General features: G+C 42.5%; 1 protein-coding gene across 1 annotated transcript in view; it reads left to right on the top strand.

Moving 5' to 3' along the window:
* The window catches only part of thsd7ba (thrombospondin, type I, domain containing 7Ba), a 553,518-nt gene that overhangs the window by 420,993 nt on the left and 114,001 nt on the right, over positions 1-18,524 (top strand). Inside the window, exons 14-15 of the mRNA XM_034186086.1 lie at positions 14,307-14,573; positions 17,113-17,291. Coding sequence (XP_034041977.1) covers positions 14,307-14,573; positions 17,113-17,291 — 446 coding nt within the window. The remainder of the gene's footprint in view (positions 1-14,306; positions 14,574-17,112; positions 17,292-18,524) is intronic.

Genomic DNA, 18,524 nt, shown 5'->3' with positions numbered 1-18,524 from the left:
TTCCTCTCAGCCGGGGTCAACCTGCAGGAAAAATAGGCACAAGGGTGGAGAACCTTATCGGACTCCCTGCTCTGGGACAGCACGGCTCCTATCCCTGAGTCAGAGGCATCCACCTCCACTGTGAATTGGCGAGTAGGATCAGGCTGCACCAGAACTGGTGCAGACGAAAACCGGCGCTTCAACTCCCTAAACGCGGCTTCGCACCAATCCGACCAGGTGAAGGGGACCTTAGTGGAGGTCAGGGCTGTCAGGGGGCTAACTACCTGACTGTAGTCCTTAATGAACCTCCTGTAGAAATTCGCAAAGCCGAGGAACTGTTGCAGTTTCCTACGGTTTGTTGGTTGGGGCCAATCTCTCACCGCCGCAACCTTGGCCGGATCAGGGGCGACAGAGTTGGAGGAGATTATGAACCCCAGGAAGGACAAAGAAGAGCGGTGAAACTCGCACTTCTCGCCCTTCACAAACAGCCGGTTCTCCAACAACCGCTGTAGGACCTGACGTACATGCTTGACATGGGTCTCAGGATCCGGAGAAAAGATGAGTATATCGTCTACATATACAAAGACAAACCGACGCAGGAAGTCCTGCAAGACGTCATTAACCAATGCTTGGAACGTCGCAGGCACATTGGTGAGGCCGAACGGCATGACCAGGTACTCAAAGTGACCTAACGGGGTGTTAAATGCCGTCTTCCACTCGTCTCCCTCCCGGATCCGAACCAGGTGATAAGCATTCCTAAGATCCAATTTTGTAAAAATTTGGGCTCCATGCAAGGGCGTACACACTGAATCCAACAGAGGTAACGGGTATCAGTTGCGAACCGTGATCTCGTTCAGCCCTCTGTAATCAATGCATGGACGGAGTCTGCTGTCCTTCTTGCCCACAAAAAAGAAACCAGCACCCATCGGGGAGGAGGAGTTCCGGATCAACCCGGCAGCTAACGAGTCCCGGATGTAGGTCTCCATTGATTCGCCTTCCGGACGTGAGAGGTTGTACAGCCTGCTGGACGGGTACTCAGCGCCCGGTATCAAATCAATGGCACAATCATACGGACGGTTTGGGGGCAGCGTGAGTGCCAGATCCTTGCTGAAGACGTCAGCAAGGTCATGGTACTCGACTGGCACCGCCGCCAGATTGGGGGGGACTAAAACCTCCTCCTTAGCTGTCACACCGGGTGGAACCGAGGATCCTAAACACTCCCGGTGGCAGGTTTCACTCCACTGAACCACAACCCCAGACGGCCAATCAATCCGGGGATTGTGTTTCAACACCCATTGGAAAACCCAAAAACCACTCGGGAGGTAGAAGGTGTTACATAAAACACAATCTCCTCCCTGTGATTCCCAGAAACAACCAAAGTCACGGGCTGTGTCTGGTGTGTGATTAGTGGAAGAAGGGTGCCATCTAGTGCCCGCACCGACAATGGTGACGGTAAGGCCACTAGAGGGAGCCCAACCTCCTTTGCCCATCTGCTGTCGAGCAGATTCCCCTCCGACCCCGTGTCCACCAGTGCTGGGGCGTGAAGGGTTAGATCCCCACTCAGGATCGTGACTGGGATACGTGCAGATTTTCGGGGTTTCCCCGCGTGGGTATTGTGACCCACCCTTAGCCCAGTCTCTAAGGACGAGTGCTGCTGTTTTGACTGTTTGGGGCACTCTCTCTGTATGTGCTCGGTTGAGCTGCAGAGAAAACACTCTCCACGGATCAGCCTCCTTTATCTCTGATCTGATCACTTTTTGGCCCTGCTCATTTCCATAGCAATGTCAGCAGGGGGAGCTGTCATCACGTGGAGAGCCCTGGCTGTCGAGCGTGGGGAAGTCGGCTCCCTTTCGGACCCGGGAGGAAGAGGGACGGCTTGTGCCTGACCACGCCCCTCGTCTCGCTGCCGTCGGTGTTCTGTTAATCGGTTGTCTAACCATATAACCAGGTCGATAAGCCCGTCTAAATCCCGCGGCTCGTCCTTCGCCACCAGGTGCTCCTTAAGGACCAGAGACAGTCCGTTTACAAAGGCGGCGCGGAGCGCAACAGCATTCCAGCCGGCTTGCGCTGCCACGATGCGGAAGTCGACTGCATACTTCGCTGCGCTCCGACACCCCTGTCGTATCGACAGCAGCACGCTTAAAGCGGTCTCGCCTCTATGAGGGTGGTCGAACACCTGTCGGAACTCCCTCACAAACTCAGTGTAAATCGTTAGGAGCCGTGAATTCTGCTCCCAGAGCGCCGTAGCCCAGGCACGTGCCTCTCCTCGAAGCAGATTTATAATGTAAGCCACCCGGCTAGCGTCTGACGCGTACATTACGGGACGCTGTGAAAAGACGAGCGAGCACTGCATCAAGAAGTCCGCGCACGTCTCCACACAGCCTCCGTACGGCTCCGGAGGGCTTATGTATGCTTCAGGGGAAGGTGGGGGGGTTCGTTGAATGACCAGTGGAATGTCTGTCTCTGGCATTCGGTCAGCAGGAGGAGGTGCTGCAGCAGCGCCCTGAGCATGCGCTTCCACCTGGGCGGTGAGAGCCTCCATCCTTCGACTGAGAATAATGCTCTGCTCGGTAACTAAGTCCAACCGAGCAGTAAAGGCGGTTAAGATGTGCTGCAGCTCACCTAACACGCCTCCTGCTGGCGCCTGTGCACCTCGCTCTTCCATTGGCTGTTCAAGCGCTGGTTGATGCCCCTCGGGATCCATGACGCTGGCCGAGAAATCCTGTTGAGAAGGTGTCGTGACACGGACCCACAACCGGGGGGCGTTAATGAACGGACAATGGATAACCCAAAAAGTAACAATTTAATGTTGTGAAGCGCACAACGAAGTACAGACAATAACAATAGTGCGGAATGTCAATCATACACAAGGTGGCGTGTGGCAGGCTCAAAGATAGAAGACGTCTGGTGATAGAAGAGCCGGAACCCACACAGCTTCCACCACCAACGGATCTGAAGAACACCGGAGCCGCCAAGCCCTGCGCCCCAGGTGGCCACTGTCTTCAGCAGTCAGACCCGGTACTGCTGGCAGAGAACAGAAACAGTTTGATGAGTGTGAGTACGCACACTCAGTAATCCCACAGTCTGTGTTCAGTTAGGAGGGAGCACCTTCACCTCCAATCACACACTCGTGCAGCTCCTGAGACAACCACTTATCTGGGTGGGGTGGGAGGCGAAGCCATCGTAGTCCACACCAAACGCCAACACAGCAGACAAGGAATCCGTCACAGGAAAACGGCTGCAAAAGAGATCAGACTATTGCTCGGTTTAGCCCGCACTCCAAGCAGGGCGCCATCTGGTGGTGGTGGGCCAGCGGTACCTCCTCTTCAGCGGCCCACACAACAGAAAAGGCTGGATGATGTGGAGAGAGTAAATCAGGAAGTGCAAGGGATTAGTCAGGATGAAGTGAGGGAAGCTATGAAGAGGATGAAGAGTAGAAAGGCAACTGGTCCAGATTAGGGATGAGCGAGTACACCACTATCTGTATCTGTATCTGTTTAGCGAGCTAAATGATCTGTATCCATATCTGTACTCATAGTGTGCAGGGCCTAATGCAGGAGTGGGCGTGGTTTAACACAAAATGGCTGGGGCTTAAATTAATACATTATTTTAAGTCTGAAATTGATATGGATTGATCAGAAGTTGCAATATTTATTGTTTATTTGAAAACTATTAACAGAACAGCCTCAAAATTGAGATTCAACTCAATGTTTTTGATCACAAAAGTTAGAGAACTATTTACAGAACAAGTTTTATGAACTCAGAACATGAATATTCTTAAGTGTGTGAATGAATAACAGAACAGCCTCAGAATTGACATTCAGTGTCGTAGGAAATTATGAACTACTAAGTATGCTTGAACAAGAGTTGTCATACTCAACACAGCTTTCTTTTTTTAATTTTATGATTAAACTGTGATTTTTTTTTTCAATTATTTTTTATTTTTACTACCTAACGTTCTTGGCATTTTTTCCACACAAAGTTAAACAATATTGATTAATGCGTGTGTCTCTGTGTGTGCATGACTGTTTGTGTGTGCATGTGTGTGTGACTGTGTGAGAGGGAGAGAGATGTTGTTCAACTAACCAGTTTATTTTTATGAACTGCAGTGAGAAAGTGTCAGATACTGCATGCAGCCATATTCAATAAAAAATATTAATATAGGCTACTTTGTGTGTTCAGCTATATGCATGTATGTGTGTAAGTGGTCTGTAAGACTGTTTATTTTTTAATGATCTGTGTAAACTTGGTGATTCATGCAAACATCCAGTGATGGCAAACAGGGAAATAATATGTCAGCCTTGTTGACTGTATTCTTCTCAAAAGCATTGTGTTCAGTAGGAGCAAAGTTTTCCAACTGACTTTATATCACCAACAAAATGAAGAGCAAACAAACAAAAAAATAAATAAAAAATAAAATATAAAATAATAAATAAATAATAAATAAATAAAAACAACCGGAGTGGAGGCAGTGACTGATGCGACATGAGCCATTTTCAGCTCTGTCTTGTCAAATGCACCATGTATGATACGAAACAAGTTCACCAAGTAACTTTAAATATCATACAAACCATAAAAGACCAGAGCTGAACAAAACTTGAGTACTGAGAGAGCAACGTGAGGTAGAATCAAGCCAAGCACAGAGAGAGAGATCCTGTCTGTTTGTGTGTGAGAGAGAAAACCACGTCTGGCTGCAGAGAGACGTGTCTGTGTAGGGAGGGGCGGGTGTTGTGTGTGACTGGCCAATCACAGAGTGTGAAGACAGCTAGTTAGTCAATGAAAATTTTACTTCAGAACGAGCACAGATATTGATGACTTTTACTTGTATCATTCTCGTAGTCATCAAAAAAGCTTTATCCATTCTGATACTCATTTCAGACGAGTATCTGGCTCAATCCTAGTCCAGATGGCATCCCAGTGGAGGCATAGAAATGTCTAGGAGAGATGGCAGTGGAGTTTCTAACCAGATTGTTTATAAAATCTTAAAAAGTGAGAGGATGCCTGATGAGTGGAGAAGTGTGCTGGTTCCTTTTTTTACAGCAACGGTGATGTGCAGAGCTGCAGTAACTACAGAGACATCAAGCTGATCAGCCACTGCATGAAGTTATGGGAAAGAGTAGTAGAGGCTTAGAAAACAGGTGATGATGATCTGTGAGCAGCAATGTGATTTTGTGCACTACTTGATGCAATGTTTGCTTTGAGATGCTGATTTAGAAAAGTAGTGAAAAGGCCAAGAGCAGTTACATTTTGTGTTTCTGGATTTAGAGAAAGCTGATGACAGGGTGCCATCATTCCATCACAAATTAGGGCTTGGATTTTATTGTTTCTATATACAGTTAATTTAGAACTTCAACTGCTATAATTAATAGCGCTAATGAACTTCACTGCCCCGCCCATAGGGTCCCTCACCCCTTGTTTTTGTGTTTGTCGTTGTCTAACCCCCCGTGTGTGTATGTTAATATTGACACTTTATTAGCATTATGATAACTATTATTCTATATTAGTTTTTGTGTAATTTGAAAATATGCCATTTACATAAAAAACTGTTCAATAAAAGTTTGTTCACAAAAAAGTTTTATGAAAATGGCTGCATAAATTGTCTTATGGTTTGCAAGCAACTATATCAAACCGGCTCTCCGACAAACAAACCTTGCAACTTTTAGATTGGACCAACAGTCTAGATGACTGTTCATCTCACTCTTTGGTGTAATTATGACAGCAAAACTCTTTTGTGGAATTTACACACACACACACACACACACACACACAATACAAAATGTAGTCTTTCAGTGACCTGGCAGTTTTTGGAAATGGACAGGCTAACTTTTCATTACTGAGATATGAGAAGCACTTATTCAAAAACATTCATTTGCTGCAAAGGCCTTTCTTTGTACCACGAAGCACATCAAAAGAAGAGAAAAAATCAAGGTTGATTTTTTTAAATAAAGTTAAGTTAAAGTTTAAACTTTTTGGTAGCCTGAAACTGTGATACATTTTACTGACATTACCGAAATGTACTACAGGAAAAAGTAGTTGACTGTTGTTGATTGTAACTGCATGAAGTAATTTATTCATATATGCCTGCCCCACATGAAAACAGCTAAAGGAAGGTTATAGACCATCAAACAGTTTTCAACTCATACAACCCCTGGCAAAAATTATGGAATCACCGGCCTCAGAGGATGTTCATTCAGTTGTTTAATTTTGTAGAAAAAAAGCAGATCACAGACATGACACAAAACTAAAGTCATTTCAAATGGCAACTTTCTGGCTTTAAGAAATACTATAAGAAATCAAGAAAAAAAGATTGTGGCAGTCAGTAACGGTTACTTTTTTAGACCAAGCAGAGGAAAAAAATATGGACTCACTCAATTCTGAGGAAAAAATTATGGAATCACCCTGTAAATTTTCATCCCCCAAATTAACACCTGCATCAAATCAGACCTGCTCATTGACATTGACCCTATGCCATGACATTGACCCTATGCCATGACATTGACCCTATGTGTCTTTTTGCAAGGAATGTTTTTGCAGTTTTTGCTCTATGGCAAGATGCATTATCATCTTGAAAAATGATTTCATCATCTCCAAACATCCTTTCAATTGTCCAAAATATCAACATAAACTTGTGCATTTATTGATGATGTAATGACAGCCATCTCCCCAGTGCCTTTACCTGACATGCAGCCCCATATCATCAATGACTGTGGAAATTTACTTGTTGTCTTCAGGCAGTCATCTTTATAAATCTCATTGGAAAGGCACCAAACAAAAGTTCCAGCATCATCACTTTGCCCAATGCAGATTCGAGATTCATCACTGAATATGACTTTCATCCAGTCATCCACAGTCCACAATTGCTTTTCCTTAGCCCATTGTAACCTTGTTTTTTTCTGTTTAGGTGTTAATAATGTCTTTCATTTAGCTTTTCTGTATGTAAATCCCATTTCCTTTAGGCGGTTTCTTACAGTTCGGTCACAGATGTTGACTCCAGTTTCCTCCCATTCATTCCTTATTTGTTTTGTTGTACATTTTTCGATTTTTGAGACATATTGCTTTAAGTTTTCTGTCTTGACGCTTTGTCTTCCTTGGTCTACCAGTATGTTTGCCTTTAACAACCTTCCCATGTTGTTTGTATTTGGTCCAGAGTTTAGACACAGCTGACTGTGAACAACCAACATCTTTTGCAACATTGCATGATGATTTACTCTCTTTTAAGAGTTTGATAATCCTCTCCTTTGTTTCAATTGACATCTCTCGTGTTGGAGCCATGATTCATGTCAGTCCACTTGGTGCAACAGCTCTCCAAGGTGTGTTCACTCCTTTTTAGATGCAGACTAACGAGCAGATCTGATATGATGCAGGTGTTAGTTTTGGGGATGAAAATTTACAGGGTGATTCCATAATTTTTTCCTCAGAATTGAGTGATTCCATATTTTTTTCCTCTGCTTGGTCTAAAAAAGTAACCGTTACTGACTGCCACAATCTTTTTTTCTTGATTTCTTATAGTGTTTCTTAAAGCCAGAAAGTTGCCATTTGAAATGACTTTACTTTTGTGTCATGTCTGTGATCTGCTTTTTTTCTACAAAATTAAACAACTGAATGAACATCCTCCGAGGCCGGTGATTCCATAATTTTTGCCAGGGGTTGTAGAATACCTTTAAATGTTTGCCAATGGAGCAATTATCCTAAAACTATAATTTTAGAAATTGCATATTACCTTTAATGGAGGATAAACTGTAAAGCATGATGCAAAATTAGTTGGCTGTTGGGGTTGTAAATGTGAATGGTCTGCAGTGTGTATCGGTCTGTGTGGAGCTGTTGCTGGTAATGTAGCTGTCAGAGTGAAGCAATGTTTTAGTGGCGCTCTTCAATCAACCGCCAGCAGTGGCATAGATTGAACAGATTGTGGGTGAATTTCAGGTCGGCAGCGGTGAGTTCACACTCTGTGAGGAATGTTTGTAATCACGTCACTAACAGATGGCCTACTCGCTGGGCAGACAGAGGAGGTGCAGGACACCCAGGATGTCTGGAACATGGCACGGAGCACAGTGGTAGCAGGACCGAAAACAGTGCAGTGCAACTTTTTTCCCGTGTTTGTGTGTGTGTATGGTCCATTTGGTTGAGGTCAAGAAATGATATCAGCACTTTACAGTGAAGACACAAAGTCTTTACTCTAATTATTGTAAATGCAGCAAAATTAAGTTATTCTCTAAGAACCTTAATTTATAGCAGTTTAATTGTATATATTAATGTAATACGGTTTAAGTGATGGGACCACTCAACACAACTTCTTTTGAAACAAACAAAGTGTAAAGACAGGTTTTCTCCAAACCCACTTGGATTAAAACATTAAGGGCCCCTTCACACACAGTGCAAATACGTACACAGCTCATATGAGTGAACCACACAAACCTTGAGCTGAAGGGCAGGCGTGCACGATCCGGGTGCGAGGGTTCATGCAAGCGACAGTGTCTTTCGAGCAGGAACACAGTGTGAGCAGCTACACCACATTATGCCGCTGATGTGGAGAACAATAAAATAAAAACCATCTGTATAATTAGTGAATATCACTGGGTTGATAATGCACAAAAAGGGATGCAATACAGAACCCTGTGGTTAAATAACCCTGGTTAGAAGAAATGCCACTCACAGGATTCGAACCTGTAAGCTCTGATTACCAGAGGGAAACTTTACCACTGTGCTACCATCACTGACCTGTAATCAGGGAAGAAAAATGTCTGAACTCAACAAAGACATGGACAAAGTCCGCTGTATCTGGCCACTGCAGCCAGCACAAAGGCAAAAGATGTTTTATATATTTCCACGTGAGGACAGCAGACAGAGACACGCACCTCATAGAGGAATGTTGCACATTCACGTCCTTCCAAACATGAATCGTGTCCTCCAGCCAGGATGTCCAGGAACAGAGATTTTTACAGCCGCGGCTGTGAGTGGACACCCCCCCGTCCGTTCAGTGTCCATACCAACGTGTCATTCTGTGTTTCATTATTTTCATTATTTGTTATGTAATGGCATATGTAGGTATTGTATTGTATTGTATTGTAATAATTATATAACTGTCCTGTGGTGGTTTCTGTGTTTGTAATGTGTGCACTGAGCTGTCATCCAGCTGTCAGTGTGCTGCAATCAGCTGGCAGGCCCCTCACTGTGCTGTGTGCGATCAAACCTTGCTGTCCTGCCCCCATGTGATAACATCTTTACATACATATAAGCATTTTATGCAAGCATGCCACCCCAGCAAGCCAGATGTGTTGGAGGGAGGGGGAGCATGACACACATGCACAGGTGCGAGACACATGCATCATGTGTGTGGCTTTTTGCAACTCCACAGTCGTGGGGCACTTAGACAGATTTCACATTCAGACAGTTAGCTAACTGATTGTAGACTAATATATAGTTTAATATTCAACTTTAGGTTGTAATTCATTTAAACCCTCTTGCTTGGTGTTTAGATTTTTTTGTCTCTGAGCATTTTTTTATTTATGAGAATCTTTTTGTCAAATTTAGCTGTGTTTATTAGTGCGGTTGTATGACAGAGATCTGGGATATATGCAGTGTCTATCTGTGATGCTGCCTCATGTTATACTTAAGGATTATTAACTGAGTGCGAAGTCTGTATGGGAAAATATCAGATCAAGGTCGGCACGAAGCTGCTGACGGAGCAAAAGCTCCACCGTGTTGAATTCTCACAGGACATGCTGGACTCTGAAAAATGATGCCCACCTCTTCCACCATTCGGAAGATTCAGACGGCTTTTGGTGGCTTTTCAGTCGTGTGACTATCCGAGAAACTGTGGAAGAGGTGGGCATGTCACAACATGTCTTGTGAGACTTCAACACGGAGGCGCTTTTGCTCCGTCAGCAGCTTCGTGCCGAAGCCATCGGCATGAATTTCGTTGCAACTCTTTTCATGACCAACTCTTCTCTTACCAAAAAGTAGTATATGCAAGTATGTTTCAAGTATACTTCTAGTTTACTTTTTATATACTTATCAGTACTATTTTTTGGTAAGGGTTCTGTCACAGTGGAATGTGCCGAAAAAGTGCTGATGTCCACCTCTTCTGCAATTTCTCGGATAATCACAAGACGGCCCCCCATCACCACAGCATTCACTTTGGAAATAATCTGGTCATTTCAGCATGTTGATGGCCGAACGGAGCGCGGCTCGCTCTCCACTGTTGTGCGGACATCTTTAAACCGGTTGTACTGCTCCTTAATCTGTGTGATGCCCATAGGATTGTCACCGAAAGCCGTCAGAATAATCCGAATGGTTTCCACCTGGCTGTCGCCCAGTTTCTGGCTAAATTTGATGCGGCGCTGTTCCAGTCGTTCCACCATTTTCCTTGCAAAGAAAATCCAAGGAGAGACTACACCCATCCTCACACAAAGGCTGCTTACAAGCAAATGACGCAATCGACAGGCGTGAAAAAATTCACACATGCGCACGAAGGTTCAAGGTTGGCTCATGGAAGCACACGTGATTCAAATCCATCAGGTTTTTGAAAAAAATAAAAAGGTCGGATACTTTTCTAACAGACCTCATATTAAATGCACCACCTGCCACTGTCACCAATAATACATTATGTAGTTTCTTACAGAATGCAAGAATTGGTTAATAACTATGTAGCCTTGAGGTTCAGAAAAATGTGGTTTGAATTCATTTAGTGCTTTTCTACAGGCATCTCAGTAATACCCATGTGTTTAATTTTCAGTAATTAGTTTTCAAAAAGAAAAAAAAAAAAAGGAATACTGTCATAACATGCAATTGTCAAAGGAACATGGAACAATCAGATACTCGATTGCCAAAGATGTTTTAAGATTCCTGAGGCTTTTATAAACTCTTGTCATTTGCAGCTTTTCTCAGGGGCACCAGCCAGACACTGCTTGCACTCCCAGCAGCCTTTTCATTGTCGAGGTCGAGGAGCTTTGTTGTGTGTCCCTATGTATCTCTTTTGTGATGTGCATGTCACCATCCACTAAAGCAGTGGTTCATACAACTCCCACAATACAAAATGAAATCAATTAAAATATTTTTTTTCTATTTTTCTTGACATTGTTAAAATTTACAAAATATTAATTTGTTCTTGATCTTGAGCTTCTCACTGCGCTTGTCCTCTCTTTATTGCCTGATCAGGTCAGGTGTGAAAGCATCCTCAGTTGTTGAGAGTTGCTACATCAGTCACACTACAGGATTGTCTTGGGTTGTGATGGCAACCACGCAGGCCAATAACTGGTTCAACCCCACATCTTAAAAGTAGCCTACTGTCTAACAGTGATTGCCAAGTGAATTGTTGTTCCCTTGACTTTCTCCAGCTCTGCTGGATCATGGCAAAAAGGCCAAAATGCACCCATGGATTCTCCAAGGAGACCTAGTGCCAAAGACTTCCACTCATTCCTTTTGGTCATTGGCAAACAGGAAGCAATGGGACCCTAAAGAATTGGACATTTATTCTCCTGCCTATTATAGCCAAACATCTCTCTCAGGACCTCATGAATCCATAAGGTCAGCACAAGGCTTTTGTTGGTTTCAATGGCAGAATTCCTAGAAACATGAACATCACAGCTGAGCTAAGTCAGTCTCTACAGGTTTGGCACTCACTGTGTACAGAACAGATACACTGCAGAACAGTCCTGAAAGTCAGTGAATGTCCAAATCTCAGGCTTAACGCAAGACATTTACAAAACCATACACTCCACTCAATCAAATCCTCAAGTGCAAATTTTACAGAGTATTGCCTTTTGCTGTATCCAGTACTTGTGTGTACTTTGTTGTGTTTAGTGACATATTTCTTGATGTTAAAGCAGTAACATTTACATGTGGATGATGTGAGACATTTGCAACTGATGTGAATAGAATAGCAGCTCATCACTCTCAGATGAATCTGCTCAGTGATGCAAAACAGACAGCAGACAATCGGTCATACCAAAGAAAAAATGCAGTTGGTGAACAACTTGACAGGCTGTGCCTGCTACTTGTCCACATATTGAAAGTGACAGTTCGTGAAAGGAACGCTGTGGTTTCAGCTGCTAATTAAAATCTCCTTTCCTCCTCATCTTTTAATGCTCATCAGATATAATGGACAGGGCTAATTATATGCTGCCCAAAGTCTTAGTACCCACTTAGAACATGGAAAAATTAATTTTTGCCATCATTAGAGGGAGCACTTGGAGCTGCTATTTTGAACATTATGGAAATTACTGTAGATATTAAAGGAAAATATATATACGTGAAACTACTGTCAGAGCAGCTCTCATCATGTCACTGTCTTGGTTTAATTACATTTTGAAGAGCGTTCAAGACACCATTTGATAGAAATATTTTAACTGCACTATCAAAAAGCTTTAATAGATGAGAATGCATGACTGGGCATGATGTTGCACATTTCTGGAGGTTGCCAAATGTCATGAATAACTCCAAGCTGAACATTGCGGATTAATGATGTAACAGTGAGGGTCTGAGCACTTTTATGGTCTGCATCCATACATACCAAGAATAAAAATTAACAGATGTCTACTAGTAAGAAATTGTAGATGGAAAGATGGAAAGAAAAGGCATACAATGCAGGAGATGACAGGATGCAAATTTAACAGGGCAGTCACAACTTGTCGATTTAGCCAACACATGCCAATGTATTAAAAGTATGCCAAATACACTGGTGTATGTCTATTAAGTTATGGCTATGTTTTGGACAAGTTAAGAGCACATTGAAGCACCCGGGTACACACCGTAGTATGGCGAGTTCCTTGAAGAATTTTGGGCATGCACAATATTTTTGATGCATGTGAACATATGACACATACAGTTGTATGTAAAGGTTTGGGCCCCCCTGATGATTTCCATGATTTTCCTTTATAAATCTTTAGTTGTTTGGATCAGCAATTTCAGTTACATATATCATATAGCAGACAAACACAGTGATATTTCAGAAGTGAGATGAAGTTTATAGGATTTACAGAAAGTGTAAATGCTGAATGCAACCACCCAAACAGACAAACAGTTGATCGCCTCCATATCTGATCATCCAGTATAAACTGATCAAACTGTTGCACTGGTTTTTACTGCTTGTTAACAAGGTAGTATTTCTTGGAGCTTGGTGGAAAGTTGAATAATAAAACCTTGAGTTTCAAAGTCTATATGTGTTGGCCCTGCGACAGACTGGCTGCCTGTTCAAGGTGTACAATGCCTCTTGCCCAGTCTCCTCCACTGTGACCCTTATTTGGAAAAAGCAGAGAAAGAAAATAAGTAGATGAATGTTCCAATAAATTTTATTATCAGTGAAACCTGTCATTACTATTTCATGGTAATAACAGATATCACCCAAAAAAAATCGAATCTCATTAAGCCTGTGAGCCGCTTTGACTGATTGTCTGCTGTCATTTCTCTGTGGCCCAGTCAATGTGTTGACAATGTTGGCTAAATGAACTGAATTTATATAGCACTTTTTCCATCTGCATCACATGCTCAAAGCGCTTTACACACTAATGCCTCACATTCACCTCAGTGTGAGCGTGCTGTCATACAAGGTACTCACTACACACCAGGAGCAACTGGGGGATTAAGGACCTTGCCCAAGGGCCCTTAGTGATGTTCCCGTCAGACTGGGATTTGAACTGAGGAGCCTGTGGTCTCAAGCCAAATGCTTAACTACTAGACCATCACCTCCCATAAATAGTTGGATGGAATAGATGCAATGAAATTTTGGGGTGGATTCATGTAAAGGAGCAGAGGTGCAAAATTTTAAAATTGCCTCAATCCATAAATAAATTTGTCAAATCATTTTTTCCTCATTTATACTTTTTAAATTTGTTTATTTTTTGCAAATAAATAATCAGTTCATTAATTTACTTACTGCAACATGGGTCATTCCCATTTTTACAGAAGCTGCAAAAAATATAGAAATATAGAGATATAGAGACTGGACTGGAAGAGATACCAGTACTTCAGATATATATAAACAAAATAGTCACTCCTCTGTGCAGCCATGCTGCTCTGTGCACCCCTGATCCTGGTGGATCTCAGAAGTTAAGCAGAGTAGCTACTGATTAGTACTTGTGTGAAGACCACTTGGGAATACCAGGCACTGTGAACATGATTCTCTATGTATTTCTTCTTTGTTATTTCAGTTTTCTGAATAGTGGTTTCTGGGTTCTGCTTCAAATGTTTAAATCAACTACTTATGTATTCAGCAGCTCATCCTCTTTTCTAGCCTGGGAAAAGTTAGCTTCAAGCCTTAATCATAGAGGGTTTTCTCAGTCAACCGCTGCATTGCAACCTTTTCATCCCTTCCTTCATGTTATGCTCAGGTCGCAGTAAAAAGAAGGAGCGATGCCTCGATGTGGAGCTGTACCCGCTGGAGGAGACAGAACCGTGTCCCTGTGATGAGTTTTTGTCTCAGCCACATGGGAATTGGTCTGCCTGCATCTTCCCTGATCCTTCAGCTCCTGGGTCTCTGCACGGCTGGATGAGTCACCAAGATGTAAAGGAGTGTGGTCAAGGTCTGCGGTATAGAGCCGTGGCCTGCATTAGCCGACAAGGTCACCTAGTCAACCCCACACTCTGCACACATTCAGGTAGGAGCTGCAGGAATCTATGGCAATGTTCAAATGGTACAATTAAGATTGAAGCAGTGGAATTTGATGTTTATGCAACAATATCTGTGATTTACCATCTTCTGTTTGATTCACAGTTCAGCACTTTCAGTGATTTATAATATACATAAAAATTTAAAGGGGTGATATTGTCCACAGTTTCTGTCTAACATGGCCTGGAAATTTTGATGGATACAGTGGAGATGCGATTAAAATGGAAAGTACCTTTTTAAAGTCCATCCTTCAGCCTGAAAATGTCCCTAGATGTTCTGACATTAGGGACAAGTCCACTTCTTAGTGTGAACAATCACACTGTACTTCACTTCACATGTAACACATTTTCACTCTGTCTGTACTGTCCTGATCAATACTGCACCACATGATGCGCTTTTCCATTCATTCTACAAGTTTTCTTGTGCCCAAATATAGGTCTAACAATAAACTACAGCCAGAAAAAAACAGTTCTCCTGCAAAATGTGAATGCATCTGTTTAAACACACACTCACTGTATGAGCAAGTGTGCATGCATGAGGGTGCCTATGTTTTGAAGCAAACCATCTGTATGAGGAGATTTTTTTTAGGGAGCTGCATTTCACCACCTTGGACAGTGACTGACACATTTCATTCACAAACCATTCCACAGATTGCTACTGGGAGATCCTGTCCATGCTATGTTTTTACTATCTTAATGAAGTCACAACTAGGTTTAACTGTACTGTTTATGCAACAATACCATCATAACTATGCCCTTAGTTCCTACTATATCCTGATTTGGCTATGTCCTCACTGCATATTTGTTAAACATGTCCAAAATTCCATCATGTCCTCCAAGTCAATGAATCCGCCACACTTTTCTGTTGTGTTTATAACATGTTGTATAGGACCTTGCTGCATTCTCCCAGTTTTGTTTGTTTGTTTTTTTTCCACAGGTTATGGAAGTGTGGCTCAGTGTGACAGGGTATTACAGTTAAATATGACAATGGACAATGGTTTTAGTTTATTGGGCCGCAATTAATTTTGTCCTCAGGAAAGGAAAAAAAAATCCCTCTGATACTGAGGAAGAAACATCAAGCAGACCAGACTCAGAGGGGTGACCCACTGTTTAGGCCATTCTAACAGTTTCAAGATTTTTCAAAGTTTTACAAAACAGAACATAACAACAAAAGATGAATTTGATGAGAAGTCCATGCAGGTGTCTAGTCACAGGCAGGAGTCATCATTTATTCCATTCAGTGGGCCTGCAACACGTTCCATGTCCATTTCACAAATTATGCACTCCTCAAATCCTGCATATGACGTCATCCGCACCTTTGATGAAGAGAAAAAAGCAGAATCAGTCAGCCAGAAAAACTACACCTAAGGTAAAATCCATAAGCATTAAGCAACAGGCAAGCAGAGAAAATACTGAAGTGATCGCCGACCGCTAGCCCTAAGCATCACTAACAGACCCAGTTTTTAGATAAAGTTGAGGCTGAGATCCACTCTGTTTACTAATAAAATGGATTAAAAGGATAGGAGGCATAGTACCATGCTATGCTAGTATGCTAGCCACATGAGATGAAAAATAAATGCATCTTAAATCTGGATTTAAAGGTCTCTGGTGAATCTGACTGTTTTATTAGGGAGATCATTCCACAAAACAGGTGCATGATAAGAGAAGGCTCTGTGGTCCACAGACTTTTTATTCACCCAAGGGATACAAAGTAGCCCTGCACACTGAGAATGCAGAGCCTAAGCCGGTATGTAGGGCTTTACGAGGGCAGCTAATTAGAGAGGTCCTAGACCATGAATAATTTTCTAGGTTAAGAGCAGAACCTTCAGATCTGATCTCACAGGGACAGGAAGCCAGTTGAGAGATGCCAGAATGGGTGCAATGTGGTCAAACATTCTGCTTCTTGTCCAGAGTTTGGCAGCAATATTTTTAACCAATTGGAGACCCCTAATGCTGGACTGGGGTAAAACCAGAAAACAGAACATTGCAGTCGTCCAATGTAGAAGAGACAAATGTATAAATCAGGGTCTCTGCATCAGCCATAGACAGGATGGGACGAATCTTTGCTATGTTTTGCAGGTGGAAGAAAGCAGTCCTCATAATATCTCTAATGTGTAAGTAAAAGGACAGTGTAGGATCCAAAATCACTCCAAGGATCCACTCACGCAAGTCGTGGAATATTTCTAGTACATTGGAGAAATTGTCTCAAAGCAGTTTTTGATGCTGTATCCAAGATGGCTTTTCTTTTTTCCATTTGTTATTCCTATGGAAGGTTGACATTCGCTGAAGATTTTGTTGTAGATGCCCCTAATACCCAATTCAGCTGGAAAGTAGAACACGGTCCAACCTCTGCTCCTGCATTATGGTAGCAGATCTACACTTTTTTTCATTTATTACATTCAGTTTCATTCTTAATGTGATCAGTTGTGATTTAGATCAAATGGACTATTAGCTAATCACCAGACTGATATGATCCTCAATGCAATCCTAATTTGCTGCCCCTTCCTGTCTGTCAATGTTTACATTCAGGCTACATGGTGGAAGACTGCCATATCCCCTGTCCACTGGATTGCAAGCTCAGTGACTGGTCAGTTTGGTCTGCCTGCAGTCATTCTTGTGGCAGCGGGCTGAAGATCAGGTCCAAGTGGCTCAGGGAGAAAGCGTTCAATGGGGGCCGACCTTGCCCAAAACTGGATCTGAAGAACCAGGTAAGATGTGCAACAGTGCTTATACAACCCCTGGCAAAAATTATGGAATCACCGGCCTCGGAGGATGTTCATTCAGTTGTTTAATTTTGTAGAAAAAAAGCAGATCACAGACATGACACAAAACTAAAGTCATTTCAAATGGCAACTTTCTGGCGTTAAGAAACACTATAAGAAATCAAGAAAAAAAATTGTGGCAGTCAGTAACGGTTACTTTTTTAGACCAAGCAGAGGGAAAAAAATATGGAATCACTCAATTCTGAGGAAAAAAATATGGAATCATGAAAAACAAAAGAACGCTCCAACACATCACTAGTATTTTGTTACACCACCTCTGGCTTTTATAACAGCTTGCAGTCTCTGAGGCATGGACTTAATGAGTGACAAACAGTACTCTTCATCAATCTGGCTCCAACTTTCTCTGATTGCTGTTGCCAGATCAGCTTTGCAGGTTGGAGCCTTGTCATGGACCATTTTCTTCAACTTACACCAAAGATTTTCAATTGGATTAAGATCTGGACTATTTGCAGGCCATGACATTGACCCTATGTGTCTTTTTGCAAGGAATGTTCTCACAGTGTGCTCTATGGCAAGATACATTATCATCTTGAAAAATGATTTCATCATCCCCAAACATCCTTTCAATTAATGGGATAAGAAAAGTGTCCAAAATATCACCGTAAACTTGTGCATTTATTGATGATGTAATGACAGCCATCTCCCCAGTGCCTTTACATGACATGCAGCCCCATATCATCAATGACTGTGGAAATTTACATGTTCTCTTCAGGCAGTCATCTTTATAAATCTCATTGGAACGGCACCAAACAAAAGTTCCAGCATCATCACCTTGCCCAATGCAGATTCGAGATTCATCACTGAATATGACTTTCATCCAGTCATCCACAGTCCACGATTGCTTTTCTTTAGCTCATTGTAACCTTGTTTTTTTCTGTTTAGGTGTTAATGATGGCTTTCATTTAGCTTTTCTGTATGTAAATCCCATTTCCTTTAGGCGGTTTCTTACAGTTCGGTCACAGATGTTGACTCCAGTTTCCTCCCATTCGTTCCTCATTTGTTTTGTTGTGCATTTTTGATTTTTGAGACATATTGCTTTAAGTTTTCTGTCTTGACGCTTTGATGTCTTCCTTGGTCTACCAGTATGTTTGCCTTTAACAACCTTCCCATGTTGTTTGTATTTGGTCCAGAGTTTAGACACAGCTGACTGTGAACAAC

The sequence above is a fragment of the Thalassophryne amazonica genome, chromosome 14, assembly GCF_902500255.1.
Source record: "Thalassophryne amazonica chromosome 14, fThaAma1.1, whole genome shotgun sequence".
Taxonomy (NCBI): domain Eukaryota; kingdom Metazoa; phylum Chordata; class Actinopteri; order Batrachoidiformes; family Batrachoididae; genus Thalassophryne; species Thalassophryne amazonica.
The sequence above is the reverse complement of the archived record's forward strand: the minus strand, read 5'-3'. Positions and strand labels throughout refer to the sequence as shown.